Genomic DNA, 12,700 nt, shown 5'->3' with positions numbered 1-12,700 from the left:
GAAAGGCTGAAGTCAGTCACTGAAAATGTTCAAGTCTTTAAACGTCAATCCCTAATTGCTGTTTAATTTTCTGTCAGCTGACTAATGGTTGAATGTACAGCTAATTTCAGCTGTAATTGTGAAGTGATGATATTAAATGAATTCTCAGAGTGGACTGCATTTGACAAAACTGTCTGCAGCTCAGTTGTGATAAAACATGAAGATGCTCCTGCACTGTTATTGAACTCTGCTTGCTTCTGATGAAGTGTATATTTGAGTAGGGGTGGGTTTTTATAATCGATTTATCGATTAAAATCGATTCTGGCTTGGATAACGTAAAATCGATTCATTAAAATCCTGAATCGATTTTTTTAATATAAATTTATTTTGCCCGAAATGCCAGAATCTCTGGTGAAATCTCACAAAATTTCAACAACCACCAAACAGCTAAAACAGTAAATGAGAGCAGGAACACGGATTCTGCACAAAGACTTAAACACACAGTGCAGCCCGCGGATCAGAATCAGTTAGATGTCGAATTTCTCACAGTCGGGGCGGAAAGCCGACAGCCCGCTGATTCTGATCTGTCGGCGGTCCGCGCTTTGTGTTCACCTCCTTTATGCGCTGATTCTAAAGCTGTTAGTTTGATGTCTCTCCAAACAATATTGACCGAACCAGCAGCAAAAGAAGATCCAAACTACGCTTCACAAAAACATCGTCATGTTTTCACTCTTACTTTTACTGTTTTGCTTCGACCACGATGCACAGCTCTCTCTCTCTCTCTCTCCCCCTCTCTCTCTCTGTACTGTTTTCTGCATTATTCGCTTGCTTGTTACGCACAAGTCTACCGTTGTTTACAGCGCTATCGGCCGACTTTTTTTTTTTCTGTTTTATATACTTCCGAAAAGAAAACCTAATTTCTGCCGTTCAATGCTGAACAAATTTAAAATTTTTAAAATTATGCAAAATGCAAAATGCTTAGCCATGTCTCTAATAAAACCGCTGTAACTTCAGAGGTAATGTTCATATGTTGATTAATGGTTTTCTTTCGTTTTTGATGTACTGCAGAATATTTTTATAAAATCCCAGGCCAGGAAAAATCACCTTCATGTGTTTCTGTGTTTTATCTTCAGCTACTTTGACACAAAGGCATCTGCTGTGACGCTCACACCTTTGATAAAGTCTTGCGTGTGTCAGCTTCCTTTTTATAGATACAAAAATATGTAAATGTACTAATCTGAATTATAATATTTCTGACTGTCAAAATTTCCCAGATTCAAATCGAAGTGAATCGAAGTGAATCGAATCGAATCGAATTAAATCGAATCGTGGATCGAATCGATTCTGGACCTTGTGAATCGGAATTGAATCGATTCTAAAAATCAGTGACGATACCCAGCCCTATATTTGAGCCAAGCAGGGCATGACACAAACAGTTGGAGTAGATGAAAGAGATGAAATGATCAGAATGTGATGGCTGAAGATCAGGGTCACTTCCTTGTGTTTTCCTGGTCCTCTTGGGACGTTCTTCCCAGTTCATGTTATTTTTATATTTCCTCAAGTGAGCTTTTTTTTTTTTTTTTTTTTAAATCACATGACGTCCCATCTCACCTCCTCCTCCCGTGTTCTCGCTTGTTTTTGTCCCAGCTCCTCTGGGGTCTCTCGTTCGTGGCTGTGTAGAGCGCAGCCTCGAGCGAGTCTTGACATTTGAGGCGCTGCTTGCGGAGGCGGGTGGGGCAGAGGTGAAGTGACTGGACTGTGGCGCGGGGCAGACGAGGACATCCCAGCTGCATTACTAATAAATTGTCTTTTTTTTTTTTTTGACCTGGTGCACTTGGTCCAACAAAGTTGAAACTCAAATGCAGTCCTGCAGAATTTCTGTGGTTCTCAGGTGCCAAACTTCCAGAAATGGAGAAATTCTTTGTTTGCGAGCTGGTGTTAGCTTTTAGTTGGAAAGGTAGATTTCCCCACAGAGCCAGTCAGTTCCTTTCAGTCCAAAAGGCTTTAGAAAAAAGCTGGAAGAAAGCCATCATCTTATGTGTCATTCTGTCCTTTCTTCCAGTACACCCTGTACGCTGACAGTTAGGGAAAGCAGTGAACAGTGTTCATATTAAATAATTAGACTGACACTTTGCTTCTTTAGGGCGAACAGGCTAATCACAAATGGTGCATCTTTCTAATTAAAACTATCAGTCATCAGCAGATAAGTGAATAAGTGGGCAAACACATGGATTTTAACAAGTGAATGTGGAATTTACCACCTCGCACCTCGTGTGTCTTGCTTAATTGCATTTAGAAGCTCCCTATAAAATAAATGACTATCATGGGATGTTGAGGGGGAAAAAAACTGAGGAATGTTTCTGTTCACTAAACCATGACCTGGTGTGTGTGTGTGTGTGTGTGCTGCGTGCGTGCACCGAGCATATAAACATTGTACAATCATTCAGGTCAAAGCGGCGGTTTATTCAGCAACACTGCTCATGGTGTTTATTTCAGTCTCAGTTTGATCTATGTTTACACCGCTGGCGTGCACAGAAATGGAAGAGTGTGTGTGTGTGTGTGTGTGTGTGTCTGCATGTTTGGGCACCGTGCCGTCCTACCTCACCCTTCTGACGCTAAGCTGCTTTAGCTTGATCACCATCTGTTCAGCCAGTCTGTGTTTGTGCACAGACTCACACTCCTCTTCACCCACTTGTGTGAACACACACACAAACACACACACAAACACATACACACAGACAGAAAAACTGGAGCAGCACCGCTTGCGTTCAGACCTTAGCCAGCCGCCCCGGTGGTGCCTGCTGCAGAGACAGCGTGTTGTTTAGCTGTGAAATGGGAGTTTTCACATTACTGCCGAGGCTGTGCTGAGTGCAATTTGCTGTGGGATGTGTAATTCACAGAAGGCTGCTGCAGCTAGTGAGAGTCATACTGGAGGGTAGCAGTGACGCTAGTTAAAAGCTGCTCTTCTGGTGAACCCAGCTGACTATTGCATTTCCCAGTTCACCCACAGGACAGTGTGGAAAAGATCAAAAGCCACAGAAACATGCGGTGGTGCTCAGCAGTGAGCTGTCATTTTTATCCAGTCAACTTCAGACTGGCTCTCAAGCCATGTTTTGTTTGTTTTTTTACTTATAGTTTTTTTTAATATGTGGATCGTCTTTACATGTGCTTTCAAAGTAGCTTGAGTTGGGGGTATTGTAACCAAGGCAACAGATGGAAGATGACAACTTTTTAAAATCTCTATTCTAAAGTTGGGTATCAATATTTAAGATGGCGTTCGGTATTCATTATGACAGCTTTGTTGATCACAGTTATTATACCCAGTATTGCAATCTCACTTATTTAACATGACAAAATCAGGCCTATTCCTACATTACAGGGGATATCCTGCAACCTTAGATGCAATTGAAACAAGAAGACATCTGAGAGCTCCGTCAAGGCAGCTCACTCTCTGGGCAGGATTCACTTTCAAGGAAATCATTTAGTATTCTGTAAATTTTCATGCATGTCAAATATTTACTTAGATTACAGAAGTACAGGATTAGAGAAACCTTCTGAAGGTTTAAGTGATGGATAATAAGTATGATTTGTAAATAACTGGATGAATAACTTCCTTTTATTATGTAATATTATACTGCAGTATAACTAGGCAGCTCATTTTCTTTCTTTAAAGATAGAAAACATTGTCAGGTCAACCTGAAAGAAAGACAGATTTGAAATGTAAAAGTGAGGTCAGAGGTCAACTCTGTCATGATATTTAGATGCAAACTATAATGTGATGTTTAGAGTCCCCATATACCAGTATCATTTCATAAATGCTTTTAAGTGTAGCTTGAAAGATGAGACATTTCATGAAAGTTTGACCTTATTTGACCTTGAAGAAGAGGTCAAAGGTCCAAAGTAAGCAATATTTAGAACCCCCATATATCATCCCCTATATGCCCCTATATATAACACCTATATGGTGTCAGTATAAACAATGGCATCAAGTAACATAGTTTTAAATAGCTCTGTATAGTATTATCACTTTGAGATTCATATCAATCTACTGACCTTGAAGGAGAGGTCAAATGATACTTAAAATCCACTCTATATACCTACAAAGATTTATTGTAAGGAAAACAACAGTTATTTGATGATGTTCGATTACACATTAAAACATCACATAGAGGAAACAGACCAGCAACTGGCCAGCCACCTTCCCAAGAATACTTGGGAATACTGTTTTGGTTTGGGGTTTTTTGTTGGCCCTGGGCCTTGGAGCCAGTGGTTGCATTGAACTCTGTTGGGTATTTACAGTTTGTATGTTTATTTATTTTTTGCTTTTAATGAGAAATGTCAGATTTAGACTATTTACCAGCTGTGGAAATTCTTCTAAACGAGAGAGGAAAAAAAGATTTGAGGAAAAACATGTTTTATTCTGATTTAGTTCCACAGTGAAGACAAAAGGGGACAATTTGCATGTAGAAGGAATCACAGTTGGTAGTTTTTTGTTTTTTAAATCCCAATTCTCATAAGATAGGAGAAGAAATATATTTGCATACCTCCACTAAAAAAGGAGGTGTGCGCAGAACACTCACCTCCATCATTTGGCTGCAAAACCTGATGGAAGATCAGCATAATTCATGCTGCTTCTCACTCTCTGTGTGGCTATACGTACATACACATATGATTACATCAGTCTAAAAGTCCAGTACATTACTTCTCATCCTCCATCTCCTTTAAATACCACCTTACTAACAGCAGTCAGTGGACCACGACTGTGTGCTCCTGTTAAACTTGGTGCATCTTGGCACAGTTTTCAGGGGTAATCAGACAGAAAGAACATGGATGGGATTATGCTCCACCGTGTCTATTCTTATACATTCTTACTCATTGCTTCATGTGTTTGAATCTGCCTCCACTCTCCGCTGCTAAACCTTATGCTGTCAACACGTTCGCTTTTTAATCACACATCGATACACATTATTCTTCAGTGTCCGGGTCACTTCAAACCTATTACCCAGGCGCTGTGAGTGCACCTGCAGCCAGGCGCTGTATCTAGCCGGTGTCCTGCTGCTGTAGTGCACTGTAACCCTGACCTGCTGGCTTGTTAAATCTGAACCATCAGTGGTAGACCTGTGTTTATCCCAGTGACCGAATTGGATGATGCACACGCTCTGCAGGAGGGATGATTCATGGTGTGGACCGCAGCGATGAGAGCCATAGTCCAGCTGTGGCCTAATTGCATGTACTGATATTCTGCTGCACTCAGTACACTCGCCTGGGGTTACTATTACAGCACTATTTTATTTCTTTTGTTTTTTTTAAAAAAAAAACATCCTTTGTTAAGTCTTTGAGCTTGTCATCCCATAATTTTGTAACAGTTCACTAGCAGAAAATTGATGTGACACAATAGACTCATGGGCTTAATGGAGCCTTCTTTCCCCTTAATGCAGCGGGCATGAAAAGTTTTAAATTAATTATGCATCAAATGACTGTTTGTATATAATGTGGTCACTCACGGTAATGAACACAGAGATTCATCACATGACTCTGAAGCCCCTCCTGTCTGGACTATTCAGCTCTTCACTTTGCTGGTTTTGGTTTTACATCCCGTGTTTTCAGTTGCACAGTAACAACAACTGCAGTTTTCTGCACTCACTTAAAAAAGCTACCTTTGTCAGCTGGGCACACTATAAAGTAAGTATTTAGTATCTACAGAGCAGACATTGCCCTCTAGAGTTGCTGGAGTCCAAAACAAGGTTTACTTCAGCACAGAGTGCCAGCTCTGGATGTTTGTTGGTAGCCTGCAGGTGCATCACTGTGCTCTGGAGAGCCATATGCATGTGGCATCTTTAGCTCAGCCTCAGACGAAGAGGAGTTGTATTTGTAAAGGAAGTTCCTTGTAGATGAAGTGAAACTGTTTGTCCACTGCAGCCGTTCTCTATGCTTCTCATGTATGCTTTTTGTTGCAAGCCCCACTGTTATTCTGTTTTCTGACAAACTCAGCTTCTTAATAAATCTCCATTAGAGACGTACATAATATCTGGTTGTCAGGCTGCAGAATGGTGCTACTTTTCCAAAGACTGTACACAAGTGGCTGCATGTAGGTTGACAGCCCACAGTCCCCTTTTCTTTGTAGCCAAACACAAGCTCAGGACCACAACTTCCACCTAAGTTTTAAGTGTGTTACATAGCTGGGAATTGAAAATGTGATGTGGCGACAGCCCTTCCGTGCACGCTGAAAAGTGACACTGCTCATTGCAGCAGTGTTTGAAATACGAAGCTTATTTCTGCTGCCACCATGTGCCAGTTTTTGTTCGCTTAATGGACTTTTGTTAACAAGCCACGTGTTCCCTTTTTTCTCCATGTGTTCTTCAGGGGTCCCTTCAGTGTGGTGAGGAGATGCATCAACAGAGAGACGGGGCAGCAGTTTGCTGTCAAAATCGTGGATGTGGCCCAGTTCACCTCCAGCCCTGGTCTCAGCACAGAGGGTAAGAGATCACTTTTCTGTCATCCCATTAGTCACTCTCTGCTGTTTGCGCTTGTTCCTCAGTATAGCTGGAAGTAAGTGCTTTTCTTTGTCTTGCTTTGTTAAATACTGAAAGTTGATGCAGAGGAGAGGTCAGATGCTCGCCCTTGTTTGCGTGTGTGAGTTTTTTTTGTTTGTTTGTTTGTTTTGTTTCAAACAAATCCTCTGAGCACACTTGCTCTTCTAAACACTGCCCTACTTTTCATTCACTTGGTTGCTCACAGCCACACCAGGGGGATTCCCAGTTCAGTCATAGTCGTCTGATGTTGTCTTTGGGCTTTTACCGCTGAAGCAGTTAATTACTGAGCCATTCTGAGGGCACCTTGAGAGTGATTGTTCAGGAACGACGTGTGCTGTCTCTCCACTGTTCACTGCCTTTAGCTTTGATTCTAGTGAAACTTTCCAAATCAAATGAAACATGATTTTCATACCATTGACCATATTTTTAGCTCACACTGGATTTGTGGATTCAGATGGTAAAGTTATAGTTCATGTGACTGTTAAAGTAACAAATTTGTTAAAAAAAAGAAGCATTATTTGCATCATTGGCATATTTATTTCTTTAATGTGTTGATGTAGTGTGGCTCCAGTCCAGGAAATTCTGTCAAGCATTGTCTAAACTAAACATGCAGAGGTCTTATCGGATATCTCCCGCAGACTGAAGGAGAGGTGGAGGGAAGGGCTGAGAGAACAAGAGAGGAGGAGAGATTGAATTAAAGATATTTGTAGGGTGGAGTTGAGGTGATAAGAAAGAAACTATTAGGTGAACTGAGAAAGCTAAGGAGAGATGGTAGAAAGAGAATCCAAGTAGTGTGTGTGTGTGTGTGTGTGTGTGTGTGTGTGTGTGTGTGTGTGTGTGTGTGTGTGTGTGTGTGTGTGTGTGTGTGTGTGTGTGTGTGTGTGTGTGTGTGTGTGTGTGTATTTGGAAAGGAATAAAGAGACCTGCTCTCTTCCATGCCGTTTGCTTATGAAGGTGCTGGATGGAACAACACTATTTAGCCCAGGGGTGTCAAACTCAAACACACAGTGGGCCAAAATTCAAAACTGGAACAAAGTTGCGGGCTAACATTAATATTTATTGAAAAAAGAATCTTCCACCAGATATGAGAATGAATCTTTTCTTATGGACTCAAATAAGTTTTGCTGAAAAACTGAATATGGAACAAGCAAAGCGTAATACTAAACAATATATTAGCTGTATAATACCAGTAGGCCAGCTCTAACAGTAATTTGGTATGGCTCCGCGGGCCAAATGTAATTAAGCTGCGGGCCAAATTTGGCCCGCGGGCCAGAGTTTGACACCTATGATGAGAATTTTATTCACTGAGTCTTGTGTTTAACCCTTTAAAGACTGAACCATGAAATAATTGCTGGAAATTTTTAATTTTCATATTTTAGTTTTTAATTTATTTGGATTGTTTATTTAACCTTCTGACATTTTTGTAGTGTTTTGTAGTTGTGTATCTTATTTTGAAATAAATATTTACACGTTACCATAGTGACCAGAGAGCATTAAGGGGCAGAGAGGAGGATGCTACTGTCAGTGTTGTCGGCACATTTTAGGAGGACGATGCTAGTAAAGTTACACAATTACACAGTAATTTCGTGTTTATTATGATATTTACAAAATACCACAGTTTTTGTCTTGGTCATATCATTTTATTTGTTGTATTATCTGCAACACCTTAAAGGCCGGTCTGTGAAAATATTGTCTGACATTAAACCGGTCCGTGGCGCAAAAAAGGTCGGAGACCACTGCTCTAAGCGATCAGTGTGAGCAACGGGCAGAACGATTACATTCTCTTCCACTAGAGGGCAGTACTACTACCTGCTCTAATAAAATGGGTTGCCAACTGCCAGTAAAACAGAAGAAGACAAAGTAGAAATTAGATAATAGCCATGCTGTGAGTCAACACAATGCAAAATAGCAATAGATAAATATTAGAAAAGAAAAAGTAGTCAATCTGACCTGGGTCCTGGAGAAAATTCAGGCTGAGATGAAGGCCCTAGCAAGAGTAGTGGTCAGAAGCAAAAAAGGTATACTGGGGACAAACCGAGACAATTCCAATATGCCTGGTGTGGGGGGAAAAAATTATGAATATGCTTTTTGTGAGTTTTTTGTTGGTGCCGTGCCGTGTGATTTTTCTAATGTGAAATATGCGCTATGGCTCCAAAAGGTTGGGAAACACTGTCATAGAGGATGTTCTGATTGTTCTCTCTAAAATTGTGTGGTCTTTGTGAAGTGGCCCTAAATATGAATATGAAAATATAAAACCGAATTGAACTGAGTTATTAATTAAGGTTAAAAGTGTTGCGTGTGCTTTGTAATTGTGTATTACTCCTCCATATATTGCACAGAAAGAGCTGGCAAGTCTTTGATTGGCCGTGTGACCGTGCATATATGTTATGCTCTCGAGACAATTAATGATTCTCAGAGCGGCTTTACTGCCACATTACGCAGTAGCCTTCTTTACCTCGTGTAATTCATTCTCACTGATCTGTGCTACATAATCCAGCGTGAGACGCTGTAGTTTAGTAGAGCTTCAGTACAGCGCACATAACACGCTCAGCCAATTGTGCAGTGTGACTTTAGAGTGTGACTTTTAAAGTGATGTCTACAGAAAAGCTGCAGATGTCGCTTTAAGCAACTGCATATTCCAAGTCTGTGTTTGAGTCTAGTTTTGTGACAGTAATGCATAATAGGTTTAATAAACCTAAAATAAATAACAATAATCTAGCAAAGTGAGGAAACGATGGCAAATCTGAGAGATTTAAAGAGAGAGCAGTGTGTAGGTCTGGTCTCCTAATGAGAACCTCACATCCTTTTTTTCATGTCTCACCCTCTTGTTTACCTCTAAACTTCTTCAGAAGAAAAGATAAAGAGCTTTGTTTCATGTTACTGACTGAGTACAGGCCCTCTGTTAAACTCAACAAAATTATAACACACATCTAATTGAACAGTTAGTAAGTCTTGCAGTCAGTTAGAAAACAAGCCCCACAATGAGATTCAAACAATGGAAAACAATGATTTTAAAAATTAATTTCTGTTCTACAGTACTGTGCACCAAATTTGAGCTACACTAATATATCCCCACATGCATATGCAAAACGTATCACAACTCAGCTCTAACACTGGTTGTTTGCTGTTAGCTCTAAAACGTTGCATATTTCAGCGAGGTGTGCAGTGTATTCACTGAGGCCAAATCAGAAATGCTTTCGAGAAGCCATTCTTAAAGAAGAGAAATGATGACACGCCAAATTACACATGAATTGGACTCAAAAGCAGTGACAATGGGTCTTTTAAGTCTACAGCTATCTGTAAAACACGTTGGAGCCCCTATCCGGTCGTTAAGTGATGACGTGACGAATCTTACTTCCGGACCTAAAGTAGTCTGCGTTTAATATGGCTTTTGTGTTGTTAACATGTTTAATGTTTTGTATTTTCTTCTATTTAATCTCAAAAAAGCTCCTAAAACAGTCAGTGATCACTGTTGACCTCCCTCGGCTTTTATTACCGCGAATCATTTATTTAAGCTCAGTTTTTAAAACCTTAGGATGTAACTACAGCCCAGCCCATGCAGCAGTATATGAATGACTAACCTCGTATTGTGGATGGATTATCTCAGTTGTTCTCCTGGCTGAAGTTTGGTCCTTTTACAGCATCCTGCCATACGATTACATTTGTTCCTGACCACCGAGAACACTCACGTTAACTTTTATCGAGTGGAAAACAAAGTTAGCTTGTTTATATTATGCTAACATAGCTGTGTCGCTAGCGGTCACGTAGCACATCATTATATACCTGCTAGCCCAACTTCAGTAACCCTACAAACGTCACTGCTGTTTAGTTTTCTGACTTCATTTATGTTGGAAGCGATAACAGAGCTGTACATTTTAATTTGTTTCCAAAACCCCGCAGTCAGGACATGCTATATTGTATTTAGATGGAAGCTAGCGAGCTAACTTCCTGCTAACTTCTAACTCCGTTAAATGTCATAAATTCCGTTTTCATGGATGCCTGGATGTTAAACTCAATTGTTACACCTGGTAGATCAGAACGCTGATCATTTTATTAAAGATGAAAGACTTTAGACAGTTTTTCAACTCTCAGTAATGCCATAGTGATCGTTTGATATATGGACCTGCAGCGGAGGCTAGGTCCAGACATGGCTAGTGACGTCAGACTTAACGACTGGATTATGGTTTGGGACTGCATTTCATCCAGTGATGTTGGGAATCTTGTACTTTGATCCACCATGCAGTAACATCTGGAAAGTGTCTTATTGGGAAGAGCTTTATTTTTCAGCATGAAATGATCCCAGAGCACAATGCAGTAAAAGCGTACCTGGATAGAGAAACACACAGTGGAACACTGTGTGTTTCTCTATCCAGGTACTGGATAGGTACTAGGTACTATCCAGGTACTATCCAGTGATCTGCTGATCACTCAGCAGAGCCCAGACTCAACATTATTGAAGCATTGTGGAAAGAACAGACAGAGCTTACTCATTCAACCAGCATGGAGATTCCTGAGGACTACTTTCTAAGATGGTTCAGGCTAGGTTGAGGAATGAATACCAGATATATACTTTTCACTCGTTAGAAATGTACAAACTCTGTTTTTGCCTTACATACTATACTATTTGCATTTATGTTTGCATGTTTAAATAAAACACAGTGTAAAACCTTTGCACAGCACTGTGCATCCCCAGCAAACTTTAAAAAAAAAACATATTTCCAGGCGTAAGACAAAGTTGGATAATTAAATATCTGCCTGCCTTGTTTGTAGTTACACTTCTTGCATGAATATACGTCCTCCTGCCTTCTATGTAAATAAAATGGTTAATATGCAATCCTGCCATCCCCTCCTTATTCTAATATGACTCCATGACTTTAAATGCATTCATGAGCTGTTTAGGAGGCAGCTGTTCTTGATTTGACCTGCTATCTCCTTCTGTGCTTCACCTTTGAGCTTCTCTACATTGGTGCTGGCTGGTAGCTAAATAACTGTCAGCTTTCACTGTTGTCTTGAGCTGCTTCACAGTCCATCAGATTTTTTCGGCACCAGCTGCTTAATTGAAGGTCAGTGCCTTCGGAATGTCAGGGCACTTTAGTCTCAATTAGGTTGTTTCCTCAGTTCTGTAAATACAAGTGTGCCAGGAACAATAAAGAGGAAGTCGGACAGATTCGGAAATAGAAAAAACTCAGAAAGCAGTACTTTCATGGCAATTGATAGTGTTTGAGCATAGACAGCCAAGGTCTTGATGCATTCTCAATCATCCAGGAAAGTAAATCTCCAAAGAGTCGATTCTGTTCATCTGGACGTAGCGTTATGTGGGAGAGACGTTTCGTCACTCATCCAAGTGACTTCTTCAGTCTCAGCTGACTGCAGGTTTCCCCAATCTTATAAACAGTACATTTGCCTAATGACTTAAACCAGCCCACTGAAGGAACAATGGGCTGGGAGGTCAGTTCCTTAACCTCCTAAGACCCGAACTCTTCCACGGCATGCATTTTTAATTTCTCTTTGATATTTGGGCTGATTGGGACCTGATGAATGTAAAAACGAAGAATTACTAAAAAAAAATTTCACCTAATTTTTGTTTCTGAGAAAAATGAGAGCCACTTATTAAGATATTCGTTTAAAATTTCGATAGAACAGTAGCAATATAATGTCCTCGTAAGTGGATATCAGGCCCATGTAGAGCAAAATTGAGTATTTTGGTCTAAATAACCCAAAATGTGATGTCCACATATGTGGACGCCAGGTCCTAGGAGGTTAATCTTAATTATGCAAATTCTCGTGACCATTGATCAACAACCACTGATCAATGGCCATGAGTACCATTCACAGAGAGTTGGGGAACTGACCTCCCAGCCCATTGTTCCTTCAGTGGGCTGGGAGTGGGCTCTTGGTTTCAGCCAAGATTTTTGATTAGCTGTCTATGAAGTCATAAATGTTGAAATACCAAAAACGTAAAGCACATTGAAGCTGAATGAAATTATCTCTAGTATTCAGGATTTAGTCATCAAACTGTTTGTGGTGCCAGTGGTTTTATTTCGTTTCACTGCCACTTTGAATATTGTAGAATACTCTAGATCAGGGCTGGGCAATTCCAGGCCTCGAGGGCCGGTGTCCTGCAGGTTTTAAATCTCACCTTGGGTCAACACACCTGAATCAAATGATTTGTTCGTTACCAGGCCTCT

General features: G+C 40.5%; 1 protein-coding gene across 17 annotated transcripts in view; it reads left to right on the top strand.

Annotated features, from left to right (window-relative positions):
• Positions 1 to 12,700, top strand: part of caska (calcium/calmodulin-dependent serine protein kinase a) — a 156,882-nt gene that overhangs the window by 46,315 nt on the left and 97,867 nt on the right. For all 17 annotated transcript variants that reach the window (XM_085134994.1, XM_085135007.1, XM_085134995.1 and 14 more), the window contains exon 2: positions 6,343 to 6,455. In XM_085134994.1, coding sequence (XP_084991120.1) covers positions 6,343 to 6,455 — 113 coding nt within the window. The remainder of the gene's footprint in view (positions 1 to 6,342; positions 6,456 to 12,700) is intronic.

This window comes from Neolamprologus multifasciatus, chromosome 16, assembly GCF_963576455.1.
Source record: "Neolamprologus multifasciatus chromosome 16, fNeoMul1.2, whole genome shotgun sequence".
Lineage (NCBI taxonomy): Eukaryota > Metazoa > Chordata > Actinopteri > Cichliformes > Cichlidae > Neolamprologus > Neolamprologus multifasciatus.
Note: the sequence above shows the minus strand (reverse complement) of the source record. Positions and strands in the feature narration are given on the sequence as shown.